The 24,762-nt window shown below is 43.8% G+C and overlaps 1 protein-coding gene across 9 annotated transcripts in view; it reads right to left on the reverse strand.

Moving 5' to 3' along the window:
• Nucleotides 1-1,622: 1,622 nt before the first annotated feature.
• The window catches only part of MBD5 (methyl-CpG binding domain protein 5), a 132,992-nt gene continuing 109,852 nt past the window's right edge, over nucleotides 1,623-24,762 (reverse strand). For 5 of the 9 annotated variants that reach the window (XM_086750317.1, XM_086750318.1, XM_086750315.1 and 2 more), the window contains 6 exons: nucleotides 18,705-19,733; nucleotides 16,693-16,904; nucleotides 13,757-14,965; nucleotides 9,270-9,382; nucleotides 6,479-6,557; nucleotides 1,623-4,732 (listed from right to left, as the gene is read on the reverse strand). In XM_086750317.1, the coding sequence (XP_086606443.1) occupies nucleotides 4,661-4,732; nucleotides 6,479-6,557; nucleotides 9,270-9,382; nucleotides 13,757-14,965; nucleotides 16,693-16,904; nucleotides 18,705-19,733 (2,714 nt within the window). In that variant the 3' untranslated portion in view covers nucleotides 1,623-4,660. The remainder of the gene's footprint in view (nucleotides 4,733-6,478; nucleotides 6,558-9,269; nucleotides 9,383-13,756; nucleotides 14,966-16,692; nucleotides 16,905-18,704; nucleotides 19,734-24,762) is intronic. The other 4 variants (XM_086750324.1, XM_086750323.1, XM_086750320.1 and 1 more) reach the window with 4 other exon arrangements.

Here is a 24,762-nt window from a genome sequence, read left to right on the forward strand (position 1 = left end):
GGGAAAAACGCGAGAGATGGAATCTCCCCAGAACATGCTTTCGCGGGGGACATTTCAAACCAAATCTCTGGCATTTTTTTTTAAATCAACAACTGCTTTTAAGTCCTCACATCCAATAAAGAAATTGTAGAACCTGACTTCCCACAGCCTAGCTCTCAAATGCAAAGCCAGTAGAACACGTTACCGTTCCAGTTTAAATAACGCAGCGGTGCAAGAGGCTGGCGGGCCGTTCTGGGGTACGTACGCTTGGGCAGCGTCAATGCCAGCAACACAAACCTGCCGTAACCTCTGCGTTCGAGCAAGCGCGCACAAAACAGGAGAGCACGGGCTCGCTTTTACTGTTTGCCTCTGGTCCTCGGTAGCGCAAATATACGATAACCAGGTCGAGAGGCGCCAGCAGCGGGGCAGAAATGCTTGGTGTGGGGGCGGTGGGATCCCAGGAAGCCCCTGGACTCGTGTCCTTGGAGGAGACAAGGTTTTTTTGGATAGGATTTTTTTTTTTGAAGCCTTGGAAGTGTTCTTCTAGAGTTGATTCAGCACCGGTGAACTGTGCCTGCAGTGAATTTTGAACTAAATGACCTGATTATGTGTTTGGGATTCTGTAAATAAGTTATAACGTGCTGAAACCACTGGGTTAACAGTATTTTTTTGGGAATCCTGAAACGTGAATGTTTTGTCGCTCTGTTAGAACCGGTAAATAGAGAGGGAGGGAACGGAGGGCTGGGGTAACGGAGCGGATCCGTTCTGCCTTGGATGAGAAGGGGCTGGGTTGCGTGAGCAAAAGCTTCAACGGCCATCGGCTTCCTCGACTTACCCGTCGGACGTCGCGCCCGATGGCCTTACCTTCACGGAGGACACGGCAGGCAAGCTAAGGACAGGCAATGGGATTTCCGGTCTCAGCTGCGAATTCTCTTGGCTTTTACGCACTTCAATCGACCTCAATGTTGTTGGGTGCTACTGAATCTGACAGCGGTGCCCGTGGCCCCGGTTAAGACTGGGCGTCCCATCGTGGCTTCTTACAAATACACAGGAAGACAGAGTCCCTGCCCCGAAGAGAACATCACAGGAACTTTTTTTTCTGGTGATTTAATCATAATATTGACAGCTTTATCAAAAATTACAAAACTGATATTAAAAAAATCTCTAATTCTTAGTAAGACTAGAATGGTTTTTTTTTTTAAAAATAGAAAAGCACTTTTATGCTACTGCTCTTCTGGAACTCTCACATCACAGCCCTACATAGCAAAATACAAACTGCAGCTAAGAAGGTCGCAGCCCTAAGGTAATTCAGTCCACCACGAGCCCTCTAATATCTCTACTCCACCAAACGCAGGGACTCCAAAAGGATATCGCATTACTTACAAACCTGCTGCAAAGCTGATTTAGGAGACACTTCCACGTTCTTTTTAACCCCTAAAACCTTAGACGGTGAGGATAATAGGCCTGGGGCGCCAGAGGTGGGGTGTTTTTTTTAATTTTTTTTTTTTTTAAATCATGTGTATATTATTTTTGCAGCTGACACCAGCCAAATGTTTTGTCCTAAGTGAAAATATGAAGAAAATCCATTGAAATAAATGAAAATACTTTTTTTTTTTATGGTGTTCACAAAATGCACCATAATAGAAAGAGGAATATTTCCTTTAATTGGAATGTCGTCTGAATGACTCAACCACATTGTCACCCACTTCGCAACCGAAAGCACAACAAATAAATAAATAAATAGACAAGAATCCGTAACACTTTACATCCTCGAAGAATCCTGTGGTTCCCTACGCTACCGAGATCCTGATTGACGTCGTGGGCTCGCTTTGCTCAGCCGCTTCGGTTTGGTGTGATTGTGCCACATGAATGACAAATGAAAGCGTTCTTCCACTTTCCACAATGGAGTAATTTTTTTTTTTTTTTTCCCCCACCTTTTAAATATAGGAATTCTCTCTTAAATTAGAAAGTAGGCAAAAAGTATTTTTAAAATTTTCATTTTTAAGTCTTCTATTAGAAAAAATAGAGATTTGTTAAACAAAAAATAAGAAGGTAGAAAGAAGGGTTGGGCCTCCATCAAAAAAGTAGATTATGCTTTAATGCTCAGAGAAAGAAATGGCTCTATGGGCAAAATTCAAGTAGGAGTGACCAGGTTTTTAATCGTAACGTAGGTGCAACATTTTTTAAAATGTTACAACACCGCATGACCTGTAACGCTCACAATATTTACATCAACTGCTTACATGAAACCATAAAAACCTCTAAAAGAGAAAAAAAAAAAAAATCGGTATGGACTGAAACAAACTACTGCTAGCACCCACATCAACGCCGTTACCAACCGACGAAACCCAGTGCACAGAAATACTCGACGTGGTTACGGATGGGAAGCACACACCGGTGACAAAGCACAAACCTACTCCGCTCAAACGCCAAAAGAAGGGTCGGTCGACACAAACTCCGCTCTGGGACGCAAAGCAGAGGGAGGAGGAAACTGAACCGCGCCAGGCGCTCGCCCACGCGCGCGCGTCGTGATGAACGGAACGCCGGGCGGGCACACGGCAGCGGGCTGGCGTGGGAAACGGACAACAGCGACTCTTGAAACGAACACAGCAACTGGGAACAGAAAAACGTGGGCTAAACTACACCCTCCCCCCCCTTCAGATAAAAAAAATTAAAATTGAATAAAATCAATCGCTTCACACGAGCTCGCATGGAGGACCGTGGCGTTATACGGAGAAGACAAATGAACCTTCCCCGCGCGGAAGGAAGGGCTCCAGGCTCCGGGCCCCGGAGCCAGCGCAGCCACCGCGATCGCTGGGGCTGGGGCAAGGAGAGAGCCCGGGGGCGAGCCCAGAGGTAGAGCCGCGTGCCCTGGCACGCGAGAGCCGAGGCCGGGAACGCCGCCGGGTCCCGTCGCCCTCGGGGACGCCTGGTGTCGGGCACGTCCTTCAGATAGAGGAGTGTGGGACTCGGGCAGGGCGGACGCGAAGGGGAGCAGCGGCTCGCCATCCTGGCGCTGGGGATCTGGAGAGCGGCCACACCGCCAGCTTCCCAGGAGGCCGATCGCTGCCAGTCCTTAGCTAGGGAGCGAGATTCGGGGGGAAAAAAGGAAATCTGAGGTAAGCGGTGGGCCCGGCCGAAGAGGCGGGGCTTACGGACTCCGCCCCGGGACCGGGAATGGTGAACTGCGAGTTATTTCGGGAAGCCCTGAAGACAGAGGATGTCATTGCTTCCACCACCATCACCGCCATCCGTGTTAAAAAGAAAAATGAAATAAAATGGAAATCATGTTGTGCTACACTTCCGTTTGTTAATTTTATAATGGCTCATAGCTTTAGACTTTTAAATCTGTCGTGTATTAATTTTTTCTACATATGTTTCACATTTCTCACTTCATATAACATAAATAATTTGGTTAATAGATTTAACCTGCACATCTCAGCCACATTCATATATATAAGAATCTGTTAATGGTATAAATAATTCTTTTTAAATAAAATAAATCTGATATGTTACATAATACTGATAAAAATTACTGTTGCTAATAGTTTTGTAAGCCACCCTTGGTTTTTTTTTTTTTTGTTTTAATACTGCGAGATGGATACTGGCATTGCTTTGCCGAATGCTGCGCAGCAAAACCAGCCCGTCACCAATGCCGATCGCGTTATCAAAGCAGGGCCTCTGCCCCTTAGGAGGAAACACGATGGTTAACGACGTTAGATCATTTAAGCGAAGAAATCCAGGGGTTTTGAGGGGCCAACGTTACGGGGGATAGAAGCTGTTGAGTTTATCAGGTGGCTGTGAAACTCTACCTACAGAGATGTTGGACTAAAATAGGCCATCTACTTTTTTTTTTTTTCCTTTTTAATAAAATCTACAGCACTCTACTTTAAAAGTTAAGTAACTAAAAACGCAACCGACGGTTGCAGCCTTTCAGTTATTAATTAGAGCCGTGATCCCACGCCCCGATCGGAATCTGCAACGCTGCGCTCTCCCTACGGAGCCCTGACGGAGGCCAGCGCTGCCAGGGAAGGTTCGTTCCAGACAGGCAGGAGCGACGGACACTCAGTGGCGTGAAGCGCGTGTCACCGTGACGCTATTACAGAGTCGTGCCTCCTCTCTGCTGCCAAATACAAAACCAGCATCTTTTACATTATCATATAAAAGCATTTAGGCTGTATTTTTATTTATCACTTTACACTGGTAGTCTCTCGTATGTGTACTCAATAGAAACCAAAGAATTTTGTACACTATTTTTTGTACAATAAAAGATAAAGTGTGCATTAGGTACGCTTGTACATGACAATATTGTACAATATTTACACCGCAGGTATCGCCATGAAATTCTGTAGTATCTATATACACAAGGAAAATTTCTCAGAAACATTTGGACTATTTCTTATAATCACAATTTTAGTATCATAGAAAAAAAAAAAAAATTCAGTAATCATCTGACATTGTTACTGCAACCTTCCGAGATTTCTGATTGGCTTATCCAGCAACCGCTGCCCCTCCTCGTCATCCACAATATTGTACCACCACTCCGCGCAGCGCCCTGGGATGGCGTCTGTCTGTCGTCACATAAATATTGATATCACCACGCCCATGCCAATACCTACACACAGACCCGTGCGCACGCTCGTGTCGATAAGGACCGGACCAGTAACAAAGACATTCAATGTTATCTAGAGATCTTCCTCCTCTTGGGCTTTGGAGGCTTCACTTGTCTGTCTCCCTGGGGGATTTGGTGGACCTAAAAATAAGTATATTTAGAAGTTAGCAAGCAATATTGGTTGAAGTAACCAGCCAGTAATTAACGAGCTACAGGATTGCTTGAGGTGCTGCTCTGAAATGGTTCGGACTATTTCATGTCTACACGGAATTCTGAATTAAAAGGAAATTCAAGAACGTTAAGGCACTGGGGAGGAAAAGGTGATACTGCATCTCAAACCTCTGCTACCTCAGAGAGAGGTCCTGGCCGTAGTAATCCCGACACGGCATGACCGGGAACCGAACCCAAAAGCGCCATTATCTCAAATTCTCCGAGACAAACCGTTACACATCACCATGAAAGATCAATAAGTGAGAGGGAGGTGGTGAGAAAATATTGCTAACGGGGAAAAAGAAGAGAAGTCACATGCAGGCCTGCGGTAGGACAGCAATGGTTAGCAAACCCTGTCTTCATTTCATTTTTAAAAGGAAATATTCAATTTCGAGCTGAATGGGAGATTAATTGGAGTGTGAAACTGTTTCTCATCACCGCCCGCCCGGTAAAAACCACAGCAGAGCTGGGAGGCGCGGCGGCAGCGCCGGCGTCTGGCGCAGGGTACCACCACCATCTGTCGGCGGCCGCGAGCTGCTGCTCGGGGAAGAGGAGTTTGCGGCTCCGGAAGAGCAGCCGGGCAACGGCAACGCTTCCTTCAGCAACGCGGCTGAATGATTTCCCAGGGTCTGCCCTGGGTTCGTGCAGCCCACTAACATTCGCTACGTGTTTATTGGCTCTTTTAAATCAAACTGGAATGAATGCTTTGAGCTAATTATCTTGTTTGCACACGCTTTTCATTTAAAGTGTAGCTGATGTCTGAACAGCAGTAGCTGAAAAAAATGCAAGTCACTCAAATGAAAACCACTGATTCCCTGTGAGCGTTTCTAGGAATCACAATCTTTACGGAAATAAACCTTGATCACAAATTTTGTGACCAGATAATTAAAATATCAATCAACATCACGCGTGCTGGTACCTCAGCTTGTCTGCATCACGGAACAACCAGCTCCGCAAATGCAATTACAGTTTCCCCTGAGCCAGTCTCTATCGTAGTTAAAACGCACCTAGCGTACAGATTTTAGTATTTCTGGATTTATAAATAAATAAATAAAAAGGGGTATCGGCAGAGTGGTCCAGTCCAAACAGAAGTGGTGGCAAACGGGCACGGAAGATGTGTGTGCCACACACACACCCCCTGTTTATTCCCATCAGACCTACACCCAGATCCCGCTTCCCTTTTCCTTCCACAGGCAAGAGGAAAACACGCGTCGTTTTAAATCAAAGCTCAACCCCATTTTGTAAAAGTCAACAAAAATAAAATCTTTTTCTCGAAGTGCTATTTTAAACGTGGTTTCAATATCTGGCTACTCAAACTGAGAAACAAATGAGCCTCATGTTGTGGCACTGGCCAGAGAAAACCCCTGGGATTTGAGCGGGACTGGAACCCAGCCAAACAGTATCAGGCTGCATTAAGAGTACATCCAGGAACTTCTCATTGTAAAAAAATAATATAATTGGCAACACTACTAAAATTCTGCAACTTTTCCTATTTGGCAGAATGATCAGACATTTGCAAACAGTTTTTAATGCAGGAGAAACACTGAAAATGCCACATTATTTAAGAAAGCGGAAACAAAATGTTAGAAAGCCCAAACCAACACTCCCAGTCTTCAACTGACGCACACGCGGAAACCCAGAAAAAGCAGATTATTGCGAAGGTGAGAAGAGACTTACATTCCCAGACATTTTGTCTAGCTCACTCATGGCCTCGTGTATAGCAGCTTCTACTAAATGGTTGTTTAGCTTTCCACTTCTAGGAAGAAAAAAAAATAAATAATGCCATCAGTAATTCTTAGTAACAGGAAAAAAAAAACCAGGTAAAATAACTTCATCATAAACACGTGAACTCATCAGATGTACTCTGCCTGTAGAGCCTCCCAGCTTGTTACAGCTCGGATAGCAGGATCAGAGCTACACACAACATTATGCAAACTAGAGCCTTGTGTTCTAATTATAGAAGAATAATTAAAGCCAGCACCTCAACGAGTTGTAAGGTCAGTCACAATATCCACAAGACGGATGACGCCCACGAATAAAAGCAGGAGTACTTCCCGGCAACGCAGCACCTAGTGCCATCTTTTTTAGAACGGTTAGCGAAGGGCCAGACTCCCAGGGGTGCGACGAGGAGCGGACGCGGAGTGCTCCAGCTACTCTGGGTCGTCTGAAAGACTTCAAGTGTTACTGACGCCGCAGTGCCCGCGTCCCGCTCCGTGTTACGCGCTGCATTCGCTTTGTAAACGCGGTTTCGTTTCGGCAATACTTCCACAAAGGACTAAATACGCACGCTGGTGTCTTCTCAAAAAGTCAGTGTGCGAGCTGCAAAGTTTTCCTCTTACCCCCAGCACAAAATGGAATTAGTTTACTACCGTCTGCTGATGGCTCGTTGAGGATCTGTCCTTAAAAGCAGGTGTGTATAGATATAAATCTGTTTCGAAAGGCTGGTCCATTCTTGACTTCCACTGAGTAGGTACGTTCAGAAGAGCAATAAACCTGAAGACAAACATCTGGCTACGAGATGAGAGACAGCGTTACGAGCATCCATCACAGTATCCTCAGGGAGCTAGGAAGTACCGTTATCCCTGCTACGCAGATGCAGAAACGCGGGGAGGAGGAAGAGAGCCGCTCGCCTCGTGAGGGAAGATTACGGCAGAGACGGGTCCCAAGCTGGCACTGCTGGTTGGGTCACCAGGACCATCCTTCACAGGAGACGCTTTCTAAAAAAACCCTTCTCTTTTAACAAAGAAAGGAAGATCATCACGTCAGCCACGACGTTCTTCCCTGGGACTGAGAGATTTATAGCAGCTAAAAGCGTTGGCCAAGGACTGACAAGGAAGTAGCGCAGATGAACGCCGTGAGCAGCATTGCTCGACGGTAACTCCATCCCGCTAGCTCAGCAAAATGATTGCCACAGCCATCAGTACAGCTGGGAGATCCGAGGCGGGACATCGGAGGGTCCGTTACTCGTTATTCACAGGAAGATACCCCCCTAACACCGTATAGCGTTGCTCATCCGAGCTATGCCAGGGCATGAATTGCACAAAAAAATTGAAAAAGCTAGACCTGTGTGATGCTAGTCCATGTTCTCTCAAGATAAATTCCTCATGGGTTTCTTCACCCGTGTCTTCTTTACTACGGAAGTCTACAACGATGCGTAAGTGCTGAGTACTCACACAGGCAGGAAACAGAAACAGGAGTATTCTACACGTAGCAGTTATAAATAATGCTGAATGTTTTTTTAAAAAACCTGGACTTGCGCGTAACAAGATACTACGGAGACATCGATCAGAGAGGAGACCGTAAGGAGATTAATAACTCCTCAAATAAATTTAAAATAGCACACAGGTAGAAGAGGAAGAAATGCCAAAAGATTCGCAATATGAAATGAGTACAAGCAGAAACGTGGAGGAAAAACCCGCCCGCTGTAAAGCAGCCCTCGGAAAGGGGCAGCCAGGCGCTCCAGGGTGTCCGGGCCATTCGATCCCTCACGTTTCCTTACGGGCAAGCAATGGGCCAGAACCAGAGCACCTCAAAAAAAGGCCACTGGATGCGGTGGACACGCAGACAATTCCTTGCAGTCTGCTAAAGATAGAAACACAAAACAGAAGATGGGAGTTTTTCTTCAATTGTGCTGTTTATTTCAGCTTTGACACCTCTTTCCATCTGCTCCTGGTGTCACCTTCCTCCAGTCACGTATTTCGCCTCAGGGACACGAGCGGGTAACTGGGGAGCTGCCAAAAGCCCTTCTACCTTCTCACCACACATCCTTAACCTCCAGTACGAGATTTCTTGGAGAAAACAACCACCAACGCTGTCTCATTGGCATAAAAAATATTTCTCTTAAGCACCGCGTGGCATATAAATAGAAGAGAAGCTTACACCTTAAAAGGAGCTGAAGACAAATAATTATTTAATTGCTTTAAGCCCGTGTTCACTGTGCTAAAGACAAGAATCGCAAGCTGACTTCAAATTCTCACACAGATTTAAAGTGAGGGAGGAAAGCTCTGCGCTGAGCCCCTTCTCTGCTTAAATACAGCCAGACTTCACAGATTCCGAAACATTTCTCAGCAACGGGAAATAAACTGGATTTATCGGAATAAACCCGTGCTCTGCCCGCAGCAGCAGCTGCCAGAGGGAGAGGGAAGAGATAAGAAGGGCAGATCTCGGTGAAAAGCGTTATTTGGTCAGAACAGTTGTGATGTAATAACTTTTTTTTTTTGCTGGAAATTAGAAATCCTACACATGAAAGCTCAAACACGTAGGCTGACATTTCACAAAGGCTACTGTAAATATCAGGAGATGCAGTAAAAATGCAGATATCAAAGAACTCGGATGATTATCACAACCAACACAAGGGATTCAGAAAATTAACTCTTTCGATCTGCTAAGCTCCCCAAGACGAGAGTCCTAGGAAGGAAAATAATTTAATTATTCCATTTAAAGAGTAAAGAAAGGAGCATTTACTCACTTTCTGTTCCTTTTTCTGGCTCGGTTGTAAGCTTCTAGACCTTCCGTTAGTGTCTTCAACTTCTCCGGCTCCACCTGAGTGAAGGTATGAACACCAAACCACATTACCCAGACCTGCAATTACCAAACACCGCTTTTACTTCACTGCGCGACACGCATCGTCACGGAGCCTAACCCTCACCGCGTCCCTCGGACATCAGCCTTCCCGGCAAAAACAAATCACCGTAGGGCTACACGCGCCCTCTCCTACGTACGTGAACACATTATAATTTCTCTAGATGTCCACACCGCTAGCAACAGAAATGCAAAACCCAAAACCACTTAAGAAAACAAAACTCAGAAGGAAAATAATATATTTTAAACATTGCCTCTGCATTATTTATATGACCACCGCTGTTTCAGTCTCATGCTCTGTGCTCACATTTTACAAATGTATTTTACACCTTGGAGACCACCTGGAAGGCGTTTAAATACCACGCTGCCTGGTACACAACAGAGTTCTCTCAGACGCCGTCAACACAAAAGCGTTTCACGTCACTTCGGATTTCTGGATGAAGCCTCAGCAACGCCGCTAACGGCACCTCCAAATCCATCCCCGCCTCAGAGAGCCACAGCACGCGCTTACGTTAAAGCCCTACGGCCTTAAAAGGGGGGTGGGCAGGCTGAACAGCTTTGTTTATGCGTTAAGAACTACGAGTCTTAACGAGACCTGGCTTTAGCCAGCTAATTTATCGGTCCTGAGAACGGTCTTTTAAATTTTGTTGGACTTAAGCACGTACTTTAGTGATCTGCTGAGTCAGGAATGAATACGAGCACGGGCTCAACAGCGTTGCTGAGCCAGTATTTAACTGGAAATCTGAGTTCTCGTGAAATCGAGCAGAATTATCACTTTTTGAGCAATCTGTATATAAACTGCTGCATATAAACACTGGCCCCACTGGGTAGGGACCAGTTCGTGCTAGTATAAACAAAAACCACGAAAGAAAATTAATTACATAATCTACATGACTTCATCGTTTGCATTCTCAGAACACTAGTCCACTTAACTCTGCGTATTATTTTGATTTGGCTCAGTCATTTCTGCTTGGAAAAACAAAAAAAAAGAGGCAGTTAAGCACATCAGTTCAAAGAAAAGAGACGGATAAATTCCTTCTTCTTTCTCAGTATTGCTACATTTGGCTTGACTTGTTTTTTAATCTTTGCATAGCTTAACAAGAACTTTACAGAGAGTTTGCTTCATTAAAATTACAGCCTGGCTTCTGACACAAGGAAAATTATGTCTATAAATATAATTTATTAAGCATGCCTATACACAATCTGAAAAATAAATGCAAATTCCCTTTACACCTTATCTTTCAATTACTAAATCATTTACAATTTGCATGATCTAACTGAATTTTAGGCATGACAATGAGAAGTTAATGAGTGAGCAAGTTGTGAAAACCGCTGGCAATAAGGCCTAACGTAGCACGCACGTTTGGACCAAATCTCACGTCTTGAACTCACGCATCTGACAATGAAATCGGGGACGCGGCTCGTTCAGGAACCGACAAGCGAGAGTAATTATTGGGGAAATCTGCACACGGGGAGGCAAGATTTCTGTTTGCATGAAATGGATCATTCTATAGAATGAAAACCAGCTAAAAAGAAACGAAGTTGTTCCTTATCCATGTCCATTCACAATAAACCATGACAACGTTACATAATACACACAAACGGGATTTTCAGGCCACCGATACATCACACCTGTTGTTATCTGTAGAACTCTAAAAGCTCAGTTTAAAAACCGAGTTTAACTGGCGGAAGGTCCTACTGTGAGCAACTCGCCCCGTAAGAATTCCTGTGAAACGCACTGAAACCAGTAACTACTGCTCACGCAAACCCGGCGGCTTCTGCACTGCTGCTCTGAAAACCTTGTCCCTGTTGAGGTGATTCGCTTTGGATCATAATCTAATTAATTACTGAATGAAATACACATCCTCCGGTTCAGGATGCACGGAGCTTCAGCCTTGCTTCTTCCCGTTTCCGAAACTGCTGCTGCTACTGCTGCCATTCCCTTGGGTTCCTCTTTAATTTTCCGACAGCCAAAAAGCAAGCGTTCGTTAGGAAACAGAGGTGCAATATTCCTCCCTCTCCTGCCAGGGAAACACCGTCCCAGCTGCTCTTCAAACAGAAGCCTTATTACATTTCATACCCAAAGTCTTTCACACGGAAACAAAACTCAGACTATGCACGAGATAAAGGACAGAGAGTATATAAAGCGCCGTGAAACCCCACCGGCACAGCAAAACTAACGTCACAGTATCGAAGGTTAACACTTGGTTATACAAATAGTTTAAAGGCCGTTTGAAGAAAGCTCTGCAGAAAACACAACTCTCAGAACTGCTGCTAGGGACTCTCACCACGAATTGCCACTTGCCAGGACTTTTCTGATGTGCAGAATTTCTGAGGACCATTTGATTTACAAGGTTTTATTTTTGATTTTCAAGGTTTGGTTGGCTTTTTTTTTTGGTGTGGTGCAGGGTTTTTTTTTTTGTTTGTTTTGTGGGGTTTTTTTCTCGTTTTCTTTCTCCTTTTCCTCAGAGCAGGCTGCCCAAACATCTGAAGAATGTCGCTGTACCACATGCTCCAGGAGTGTCTGAACACGTGTGCGGACTGCCACTGCGCAGGGGCGTTCCTCCCTGTTTTCAACCCGAAACACCGCTAGCAGACAGCACATCTTCACCTCTTTGGTATTGCCCTGCATCCCACTTTTCAATCTCAACCCCTGACCTTTGGAACGGTCCTTCACTCCGTACTTCTTGCTGGAGAAATTCAGACGTACTTAAAAAAAAAATAAATTAAAATTATTATTATTAACTTAAAAGGCTTTGTGATGTGAGAGGTGGATCCACGCCGTGGGATTTCCTGATGAAGAACTTGAACAGTCTCTCTTGCTGCCTCCGCAAGTGCCTTGGCCAGTACTGCACGAGCTGCAGCGTCTGCATTTCCAGTTTGCTTCCCCGTAGTTGTACACAAGAAAATCTGTGCCACTGAGTATGACAGCACACAATGCTTACGCAACGTACATAGAGACAGAAAATTAAGGAAGGCAGGTTTGCACAAGAGCAGAAATTGGGGAGTAAACTCATAAAACTCTGAGGAATGAAGAAGGAAAAAAATGTCACCCCTTTACAAACGTCATAAAAAATACGCTCTGAAAATGCATCAAACCAGTCGGATAGATCTGGATCCACAATTCTGTGAGGTTAATACTTGGAACAGACGCGCAGTGCAATTACTGCCCTTGTAATCCATACGAGACAGTGATATTGCGCACCTCCCGATTTTTTCCTGTTTTGTTTAATCTTTTCTACTTTGCGGTCTCTCTCATTTGCCTCCACTTTATAAACTGACTGGTAACTTGGGGACCTAACCTTTCCAAGGAGCGAGCTCTCAAGCGTTCCAACATTGTTAGGAAAGCAGGTTGGTCTCTCTAAAGTCAATACTTCCGTTCCGAGTGTTCAGACCGGAGCTCTTTGAAACTTTTCTACGGAGAGCAACAGAGAAGCCATCTGGAAAGAGAGGTTCTCAAGTTCTCTCCAGCTGGGGTGAAACCGTTCTGGCCAAGCATTGCGCCAGTTATTTACAGTACCGCTTCATCTCAGACCTGCCGGACTGTTTGGGGAAATTGCCTCCAGTAACTCTACGACCACGACCTGCAGGAAGGCCAGCACTGGTTACGCTACCGAGTCCCAGCTCAAAAAGCTCCTATATGGAAGATATGAAATGTTTTATAGGAACTACAAAAATATAATGTTATATGAGCAGTGGAGACAAGAATTAGAAATACTTATCATAATAAAATAACCAGTAACTCCTTTGTAACTGTATTTTCTGTATACTCCCTGACAAGTGTATGATTTGCTGACCAAAAAAAGAGGATTTGAGTATGAAAGAATGAACTGGAACGCTTTCCTCGCTATTAAAAGATGTCCAAAACCTCCTTTGAAGGTGAAAACGTGCATGCATTTCCTCTTAATGAGTCTACGTGTCAATCAGCAAGCCTTTACTTATTACAGCCTCCTCAGTCTGATTAGATCAGCTTTCCTTTTTGCAGTTTTCAACACTTTTAGAGATCTCCGTTATCAGTTTCTTTGGACGCAGCCAGAAGTTCAACTAAATACACACTGTAAGTTAAACAATTTCTTGTTAACAACATTTTTTTTTTGTGTGGCAACTCTTTTGTGCACAAATTAGTAAAGCATAACCAGGCCAAAATGTCATGTTTCATGGCATTGGTAGAGGTTTCTCATTAGAAAACTATGGGAAAAATTCAGTTCTGCAAGCTATAGCTATGACAAAAAAAAAAAAAAAAAAGCAATTTGTACTAGTAAAATAAGAGAAAAAGAAAAAAAAAAAAAGAATGGACCGGGACAGTTTTGCTACACACGTGTAAGGGCAGAGGTACAGGTGTATATAGATATGCACATATATATATAAATATACCTTCCCCTCCTCAGCGTTTTGTTGACATGAATTGTGAACGTCTTCTTCTCTTACTAGTTTTCCAGGCCATGAAGTCAGTCCTTTGATTTGGCCCCAGACCAAGTCGCCAACGTTAAACGTCCTCGGCCTGTAATGGATCAGCTCATTGGAAGAAGGGGAATCCGGGTTCCTTAGGTCATCTTCACTACTGATGCTTTTAGCATCCGAAGGGCTAGGCACACACCCGTTAATGCTTTTGGCATTAAAATCTCCATTGTAATGGATATAGTCTTTAACTAACGAACTTTCCAAGCTATTGGAGGAACTTGGAGATTGCTCTTCCAGAACCAGGTCTTGTTTAGAAGTGTTCAGCAACTCCCCAAATCCTCTGTTCTGCTGAGGCCTGTTTCCGTTTATGTGTGCACATCGTTCCACAGTGTTCTCCAGTCTTTCCTTAAAACTCATCATAGTTCTTTTGTAATTGTTATACCTGAAATTCTCCTCCAACATTTTATCGCTTTGACAGTTCCGCTGTGACAACAGTATCTGATGCTGCTCGCCTTGCAACAACGGCAGCGTGGAGATGTTATTGGGCCTTTCGTGACAAGGACTACTATGGATGTGGGTAGAGTGGTCTAGAAACTCATCACATTTCCATCTGCTTATCTCACCGACGGGACTTTGCTCCCCTTCCCACTGTTTTTTGGGTGTGTTACAGCTCGTTGATTTGTAATATTCATACCCATCCCCTTCACTGGAATTTTTACCGTGCTCTGAATTCTTCAGTATCCGTGCTCCTCTAGCGTTCCTTATCCTACCTTCGTGATCAGAAACGGCAACGTTTCTCCCATGGATTACTGCACTGACAGCGCTAGAAAGATTTAACGGGTCACCAATTGAGGCTGTGAAGGCACTCATGGCACTCAAAGCTGGAATGGGACTCATTTGTGTTGTACTGCTAACGGCAGTGGTGATTACCACCTGCACTCCTTTGCTCGCAGCATCTACAACCGCTTTGTAGATAGCGTCCACCGACGTATCACCCTGAGCAGCGACGTTGAGGTTCTCCTTTGCCTGTTGTCCGAGAGATGGTTCGGTTCTTTGCTGCAAATCACAAGATGGTTCTTGGAAAGGAGGAAGCATAGTGTTGGAGCTCTCGGGAACCGGTGCCATTCCCATCTGAGTGATCATTCTTTTGTTCAGGACAGCAGCATCCTCCTGCATTCTCACCTGGAAAAAGCGGAGAAAAAGATGGAAATTGCTATTCTACCTGAAGTTCCATTGCAATAGACAAACTCTGTTTCATTTTAATTAAAGAATCAGGATGGTGGCCAGGGTGACTACTTGTTGCAGCACATAATTGTATTTTGGTCATACATCAGTTACAAAGTTTAATGCTGAACAAGCTAGACAGAAAACAAAAAAAGCAGAATTCAGAGGAAAACAAAACCACTGGCTCTTAGGCTTTGCCTCGCAGATCAAAACAGACACCTTGCACGAAATGATACAACCTACCACACACTGCTAAGACTACACTGTCCTCTCCTTCAGAGGCTTTGCAGGGATCTCCTCTTCAGATTGAAGTACAGCACCCTCCTTTTTTCTCTCAAGCCCTAAACACCACCAAGGTCAGTATTTTTGTTCTCAGTTCTCTTTCGTTCCCTCCCAGATCCTAATTTTTCTTCTTTCCTCTCTACCAGCTGTTCCTCTGGGCTCCTTGCACGTTCCTCGCTCAGTTTCTGGTACGTAGGCCACCACTGTCCTTTCGGAAATGGCTAACGTTTCTACTTTTTCCCTTTTGGTTATCTGCTTCCCTCGAGGGATCTCTTTTTACTTCAGTCCCTTGTGAACCACACCTGCATCCCTTCGCGTTGCAGCTCTCATGTCGGGCACCGCCACGCTAAACCGCCACCTTCAGGTGAACGTAACTATATTTATATTTATATTTCTTGTCACACACGTAGGCAGTGAAGGCGACGGCAATAATAGTGCTGTAACAAAAAACTGTAAAAACCACGGGCAACGTATTTCCAAGAGCTCCTTTAAATACTTACCATGACTGCTTACGTAACTGAGAAGCAAAAAATACGGAGATAAAGCTACCAAAATTCACAGATAACCAAGGAGAGGTAATGGGCGGGTAGAGGCTGCGATTTTGCAAAGGCAGTGAAACGTCTACGCTGAGAAAATGACACGTCTTCGCTTTCCCTCCGCAAGGGTAAAAGCACTCGGCACTACCCGCGCGCTTCCCTCGCCACGCCTCGAGTTCTGCAGCAGCCACGGTAATACTGAACAACGAGAAATACGTACTGTAACTCTGCTTTTATTACCCCTTTGAGTTGCTATGCTTCCTGTCAGTGTGCTAGCTGGATAGTTCACCTTGCATTATGAAGAATTGTCTACTTCGGTATCATTTTTGCAGTTTCTCATTGTATTTTCACTCTAACGCCTGTTTTCTTCAGTCTACAAAATCCACACCACAGCTAGCTCTTCCATTCAATTTCAGCGGGAATAGAAGAGGACTGGTACACACGGTCACCTACAACAATTTATTACATTTTTAATTACCGTAAAGCGCTATCAGTATTTATGTCTCACCACTGAACCATTAGAGCAGTCTAAACGGGAATTTATTGTAATTTCTGCAGAATGGAAAATAGTTTTGCTAAAAATGTATAGTAATTGTCAGAACATACATAGCCTATTTTTTTTTTCTGATACACGCGGCGTAACTCTTTCCAAAGAAACTATACCCCATTTCTGAGGAAGAAGACATAAAATTTCAGTAACAAATGCTACTGATTTGCAAAATCCAAAACCTACTGAAAGAGGCAAGGAATTGTATATCATATTGCCTTAATCACTCAGAAAAAGTAAAAATCCAACTACGGAGGATGTAATTGAACCTTCTGAGAGTTGCGTATTTGTTTAAATATTGATTTCATTTTGGTTTCTACCTGGAAATTCTGGAACAGACACGCCATGGGGTTCGGGTTGTTAGCTGGGCTCGGAATCGGGGGCTGGCCTTGAAAGCCCTGCATGTTCTGATACCCCTGGAGAAGGTGCTGTTGCTGCTGATTTGAAGGAAACATCTGATTGTTGTTTAACAGCGACTGCAGATGACTCAGCTGATGGTTATTCAAAGTAGTGTTTAGAGATGACATGTCACCTGTAATTCAAACACAGGGAAACGTAAGTCAGGAGAGTTTTCAGCAGTCAGGAGGAATTCCCTCGACTCAAATTTTAACTGACTGCTAAGCAAACGCCTCGGTAAAACAACACTTTTTCCCTTCAATCTTCTACAGAATGGTCCTCAAGGCACGTGTCTCCCACTCTTTATTCCTCCACTTCGTCTGTATTGCTTCTTTCACCTGTCCCATCTCCCTGCACTCTCTCTAAAGGGCTCTGACACGGCCGTCCTGGCCTTTGGAAGGGTACACAGCCAAGTACGGCAGCACGAGCTTCTACGATATTCATAGAATCATAGAAGGGTTTGGGTGGGAAGGGGCCTTCAAAGGTCATCTAGCCCAACCCCCTGCAAGAAGCAGGGACATCTCCAACCGGATCAGGTTGCTCAGAGCCCCGGCCAACCTGGGCTTGAACGTTTCCAGGGATGGGAACAATGGGATTCCAAGATTCGCATCTTGGAATCTTACTCAGTTTCCAAGAGTGACTGCTTCAAACAGTACTGGGGCGGTGAGGGGGAGGAGGAGGAGAAGGGAAGAGAGAGAAAAATAATTTTAAGAACCCAACAAAACTAGTTTTTCATTAACTACGACAAAATAATGTGAGCTAACTGCAAATGAGGAAAGGCTTTCTGGCTCTCAGACACGTCAGCCAACACTCTAAACTTTTTTTTTTTTTAAACATTCTAGAGAAACAACTGGATTAACATTTTGTATTACATGAAAACCTCAGTATACATGAAAATACAAATACATTGTTGAACCTGATTTTATGAAATAATAAAGCTTAAAAATATATCCATTTCCTAAGGGGTGCGTTGGTTTGGTTTTTTTTTTTTTTAATTAAAATCTCCTGTTTTCCTTAAAATTGCCCTTTGCAGAATCATTGGTTGGTCACATTTCGCATGGAAAACGAGAAGTAGGGTTCAGTTCATGGTGGCCATTGAGTAGGTAAGTATGAGGTACTGCGTTAAAATACTTCTCAGGTCTTTGCCACTATTTAATTCCTCCTACCAGTCCATTTCTCAGGTTACGTAGGCCAGACAAGACGAGTACTAACTACATTACATACTCTCGGTACAAATAACAGGAAAAAAACCCCTTGTATTTCAGCATTTTTTAATCACTTGTTTTGTGATGTAGCTGTTTGTCAAGTGAGAGACTCTGGGTTTCTAAACTACAAGCTCCAGTAAAAAAAAAAACAACTAGAGAAACGAGAAAATACAAATACACAATACAAGGCTCAAAGGGCAACCACCCTCTTTGAACTTGTGCGAGGACCCGTTCGAGTGTTTTACGGATAGCGTGCTCATGGTTTTGGCGCTTTTGGTTCATTTGGAACGATGCACTTGGTGTTTTGCACCGACCGCACAGCCACTCGTACTAACCCTGTGATGCCACACGCACTGGAAATGAAACGCTGCGGCCCGGAGACGCGCCCGGGCTCCCGCTACTTGAAAAATGAAACAAGTCCGATTGCTTACAGAATTTTAAGGTGTGTGTAGTAGGTCGAGGTGGCATCAGAATTAAGAATGGGATATAAAATAATTTCCAAAACCAGTATTAAATATTACTGAATTAAATGAGAATGTATTTTAAATTTCTTACACTAACAGGTTTTTCTCAATAAACAAGCTGTAACATACAAATCCTTACAAAAAAAAAAAAAAAAAAAGTATGATAAAGTGGAGTCTTTAAAAATAGAAACTAGAATCCGAAATTCCCCCTCCCCAACCCTCTTTATTTTTTTTTTCCTTTTATATCTGTGAAGAAATTGAACTTACCAAGCAAACCTGTCCCCAGTAGAGGGTTAAGTAGCTGTGGCACCACAGAGTTATTGTTGAGTTTAGCTGGACCAGATGCATTCCCAGCATTATTAGATATGTTCAGCAATGTTTCTGCCATTGACACCACTGCTGTCCCACCACCCAGGGTGGAGACAGACAGTGCTGCCACTGCTGATGATGTAGTGGTTGTGGTAGTGGTGGCTTGGGAGGAGGTGGCTATGGAAACCTCTGGATGATTAGCGGTGTTGCCCGACGCGGAGTTGAGGACACCTCCCACCAGCTGGGGATTCAAGGCCATTAATGCTGAGGCCCCAGAGACGGCGGGGAGGAGCAGGGGGTTAGAAGTAGTGTCAGTGCCCGAAAAGCTGGGTATGGGGTTGCCCAGGGGGTTGGTTAAAAGGGTCTCCACCCTGTTGCTTTCTGACTGATTGCTCGGCAAATGGTCGGGCGGGGCTGTCATCTGCGTTACTGAGGGCAAAGGGTTATTTTGCTGTTGCAACAGATCTGAGATGGTCAGATTGAAAGATGGTAGGGGAAGCATGGCAGCTGCTTGGGCTTGGTTCTGAAGGAGGGTTGCTAGAAGCTGAAAATGAACAGGCTGCAATACCTGCCCATCCACGTCACTGGAGAGAAAAGCTAAAGCAGCATTTACATTCGGGTTGAGAAAACCTAAAGGGTTGAGGTTGACCTCAGACTTGCCTTCTCCTGCTGAAGGCTGTAGTATATTTAATAGATTCTGGTTTAGGAGATGTTGCTGATTCACTGGCAAAGAGATAGGTAGAGAATTGAGGAGGTTTTGATTCAAAGAATGTGGAAGATTGTTGTTTGAAGAGCTGTTCTGCGGAAAATGAAGCGAGTGTTCGTGGCCAGCGAAAGGGAAATCGCTCCCGAGGGGCAGCTGGCTCTGAAGCGGGTTTCCAGCGGCGGTAGTGACTATAACACCATCTTGAAGCACAGATGTTGTCTTTGTGATGGCAGGTTGGCTGGTGCCAGCTATGGCTATCGACGATGACGGTCCTGAACCCCCTGGAATGCAGAAGAACAGAACTGTTAACAGTGGACTGCCGGCTGGGAGACAGCCGTCCAAGTTATAAAGTAACTAGGCCAATCCAAACCAGCAATGTTTGACACCCACACATGGGAAAGAAAATGTTTTGAGCATCCAAACTTGAGTATTTTTAAAATATGAATGAATCTGTCATCAGCTACTTCAGACACTACGCGCTGCGCCACAGCTCATCGGAAAGGATTTAACCACACACTTGTATTTTCCTTGAATTTCTTTGACTGGGGATAGAACAGGATTTCATCCATCACACATTTTGAGCAGCATAAACCTAAAAGCAACCATAACTTAATACAGTTAGTCGTGGAGCAGTGTGAAATGAACTACTAGGAAGATGGATCAATGGGAGACATGAACGACGTTGGGTGGAAGAGTGTGAGTACATGACCAAAACGTGGCTGTGAACCCCATGCTCTCCTGCTTCCAGCTCTATTCCATTAATGGGGCTCGGGAGAATTATTATTTAAAGCATCCTGAAGAAAAAAAATACAATGACGATGATTACATGTCATGATGATGCCTATGATAAAATCTAATGAGCAAGATATATTATGGTCACGGTAGGTCAGCGGACAAAAAAGCCCCAAGAAGTTATAAATTTTAAGAAGTAAATAACTGAGGTGGTCTAGTCATATCCATGACTTGGCATGAAAAGAAAGGCCAACTGGGTAGATTTACTGTGAGGTTACATGGAAAGAAGGGCAGAATAATAAAGCTCGAGTCTTTTTACACCCCTTTACCATATCTGAAGTATAAAAGAAATTATTCATTGTTTTTTACTGAAGGCAGAGTCTGGAACTGATAGCGGTCATACACAAAAAAGCACGCGAGAGGAGACCAGGAGAACTAAAGCAAGTGAAATCGCCTTCAACGACGCCTTTCTGCTTTGTTCACAATGGTGCACTGGAGAATATTTTGTGTATTTAAATTATGTACTGCATGTATAGAACTGTGTCATTACAGATGTACTTAACTACGGTTCTGATGCAGTAAAATCATCTTCCGTTCTCAACTGGCCTGCAAAGACAGCTCACACGGCAGAGAGCAGAAGGCATCGATTAGGTCCCTCTCAGAAAGCACCAATTACCGCTTTTCTAACCAAACGCTATTTGAAAAGGGATATACGACACCACTGCTAGCTGGTAAATCAAATCTTTACACCATTTGTAACTTAAAATGCCATTTTTCGAGATCCTTAACATCGTGACAACTCAAAAAGCTACAGAATTAACACGGCACATGAGGCACCGCGCTGAACTCAGGGGAGGAAGGCTCACACCCTCCCTCCAGGTACCACGATCACATTTCAGTAGGGAAATTAAACAATAAATTAACAAAAGGTAAAGCGAGAACAAATAGTAATCACGAGGCAGAGGCCATCCTATTCTGCTGTGCTGAGAAATATGTTAACAAAGCAATAAAAGCGGTTTCATGACAAGCGCATTTCTCCAGGCAGCAGCTTGGAACAAAAAAACCAGGGAAGCACTTGAGGAACAAAAACCCAACCGTGCACTGAGAATAGATGTCCCGCTGGATTTCCACCCATGGGTTTGTGTTTAACGCTTCAGATTAGGCAGGAATGGCACACGCTCTGTATCCTGACACCCCCAGGCCTGCTAAACGTCTCAGAGATACCCGGGAAACCGGCACCCACACCCTCCTGGCCTTCCAGCTCAGAAATACAGATTTCGGTGGAGACAAGAAGCTTCTGGCAACGTCTCCAACGTGGAACATAACAGAAAAAAGAGAGATTCTCTCAAGCACGTGCTTACACATCAAGGTGTACACGACCTACCAAGTTAACATGTTAAAAAGATTTCTCATACATGCACTTCAAAAACTCTGGCTACTCAAATTCAATTACATAAATCCCAGAGAACCTAAACTGAAATATCACTGCACATCTTCCTCTTTTTAACTCATCACCGAAATATTTTAAACTGCATTTTGAGAAAAAGAATAGAAAAATCTTTATGATCTTTGTGGCTAAAAGCAAATTCCCTTTTTTTTTTCCACTGGAGAAAAGAAAACACGCCCACTTGTAAGAGTTTCCAACTCTCGCGCCAGGCTCGTAACGGACGAGTGAGTTACAGAGCTCATAGTGACACACGTTACTAACCGTCAGGGACCTGCTTGCCCACAAAAAAAAAAGGAAATTTTCAATTTTTGATTTGTTTTGTTTAAATCAGTATCCAAAACTGGCACTCCAAGGATTGAAGTATTAGGAAAAATCCCCAAATCTAACTACAGATTTAAGAAATACCATGACAAAGTAATTCCTATAAGGTTTTAACAGAAGAACCAGCTGGACCACCCAAATGACACAAGGGCCTCTTAACTGATGTTTGTTGAAAAATCGCTTACTGAAGCAGAACTCCGTCACCGCACTTTGCAACACACTTAACGTGAGGCAGTCTCGTCGTAACCTGGTTTCAGACGGCCAGGGAACACCTGAACATCTTTGGATGGCTACTCCTCCTGCTTGAGAACGACCTTCCACATACAATCTTACTGTTGTACAGATACAGATTTCAGGAGGTGGTTTAGCAGGCGTGGTGGTGTTGGGCTGATGGTTGGAGCTGATCATCTTGGGGGTCTCTTCCAACCTCAGTGATTCTATTCTAGTCTATAAAAACAGGCTACCACAGCTTAGCCTGTGCTGCAGGAGTAGTCTGATATACTGGGCTTTCTAAGGATGAGTTCATTTCAGGCAATATTTTTTGGGGGAACTCTTTACTCCTGCAATAGGGGAAAGACAGATACACGAGCTTTTCCCTTGGTCGCTAAGAAAGGCTTCCCTCGCTAGCAGAAATCACATTCAATGTGTTAGGCAGCACATGGATAGACTGTTAATTCAGATGTGAGGCGACTGTTCTATATATAAAGCTCTCATGAATATAAAACCTAATTTTGGTATTTTCAAGTGGACCTAATCTCAATTTCTAATTTATTTATGATCCTATTTTCCATTCCACACAGGTAAATGGCCACACGGAAGAGTATCTGGTGTGAAGTAAACCTCAAACTTGTAAAATTGTTGCTAGGTTTTCATCAAACACTGCTCTGATTTCTATCCCCCATCAAACACCGCTTCTGGAGATCTAACCCGAGAGGTTTAGTCTACATTCAACACTTGCCCTTTCTGCAGATTAATTGGGCAATTAATTAATTGTTGCTTGGGGGAAAAAAAAATCTTGATGGATTTTGAGTAGGAGGAAGAAAATGTGTTCTTATTTCAATCTAGACTTGAGAAGTTCAAGAGCCGAAGAGGCGATGAGCAGCCAGACTTCATCAGGAAAAGGAAAACGAGGGAAATGTTCTCCCCCAGCTTCTGTTAAATCTGCCTCACAGAAAACCACAGTAGGAACTGGTGCAGAGAAGTCCTGAATTGGGGAGTAGCCAATACAGTATTTACAACTGCATTCTGGAAGAAATCCATCTCCAGCAACAGACTGAATTGCTAGAATATGATTGCTGGATCTCTTCCAAAACACCACCTCCAACATTCCAGATGAAGAAATGCATGCACATCCATTCTCATTAAAATACAGCGCTGCTAGACATCTTCTGAACGTTCGGCCCCCATCCAAAAGACAAAATTTCAATTGTTTAGTTCTTCCCCTTTATAAAACACAGAAAATTTCCATCGTTGTTACTGAGAGCGCTGCACCAACATGGAGACGAGCAGTCTCAGAGAAGAGGACTCCTAATAAGAGGTCTGTCCTTTCAAACCAGGCTGTAGCAGTGGTGGTCTAGAACCGACTGATGTCTTTTGAGGTCCGTCATTTATTCCAAGTGGTATCTAGACCCATATATTGTATCTACTAGAATTTTCAAAGAGGGCAGGATGACAGTGGAAACCATGTGGTGGACATCAGATGAGAAAAAGACCCCTACACATATCAGTCGTCTTGGCCAGCAGCGCTGGAAGGAAAGCAGGACTGCAACTCTGATCGCTTGCATTTCCCTCAGGCTTGGAGAAGGATGACAGCCGGAAGAAAAGAAGATGAGCCACCAAAGAGTTTCCACAGCGCGCTAGCTCACCCAAAACTCCCCCGGGAAGCCGTTCATTATTACTGCATCCAGGCTGCGGGATGACAGTTAGGAGGCTTTTGGTGAGAAACGCGAATAGGAGTTGAAAGCTAGAAGGAAATCACAAGTTTGATTCCAAGTTTCATAAAAATACGGTATTTCAAATCCTGGAAACCCACGGCATCGTACGTGTTAGCTCAGTAAACAACAATCCTTAATAATCAGAAGCTCTTAAAAGTAGAATGAAAAAATGATGAAGGAGTTAGACTAAAAGCCGTAAAAGCCCAAGAAGAACGCTGGCTCCCAGCTCCTGCAGACAGAGACGTCTGCCAAAAGTTCTCTTGCCAGTTGTGGAGCAAAAGGAACTGTCTTTGTAATGCAGTGAGAAGCAGAAATACACAGAACGCTGGAAAAGCAGATCGATTATTCTCTCAGAGGGTTAAATAAATGTTTTGGGAGTAAATAAATGGAAATTGAATAGGACATACGTTTTTAAATTATTACTTTGTGGGCTACAGTATTTTATTTAAGAGCATTTTTATTTTGTTTTCTTTTGAAAGCAGGTTTGTTTTCCTGTGTGGATTTCATCTGTGTTCCTTTTTTAAAAGTGTTGCTGACAGGTATTCTTAAGCAGATGCAATAAAATAACGGGTATTACAAAATCACCTTGTGATTATTCACATACTGTGAATAACGCTCAGCTTCCTCACAAACCAAACAATTTAAACTGAAAGCAAACTATCGTAGTCTTCACAGATCCTGAAAGTTCTTCTACCAGATTAAAGAATGTTAACTATCTATGTATTCTCCTAAAAACTGCAGTTAAATATACCGATTAGAAAACGATAATGCAAATAATATTTTACAACGCATTTCTCTGTAAGAACCTATCCATTATGTATTCCAATATTTCCACAGTCTCGACAGTACATTGCTGGAATTTGTAGAATAAAAACA

The sequence above is a fragment of the Chlamydotis macqueenii genome, chromosome 6, assembly GCF_036417535.1.
Source record: "Chlamydotis macqueenii isolate bChlMac1 chromosome 6, bChlMac1.mat, whole genome shotgun sequence".
NCBI classification, from domain to species: domain Eukaryota; kingdom Metazoa; phylum Chordata; class Aves; order Otidiformes; family Otididae; genus Chlamydotis; species Chlamydotis macqueenii.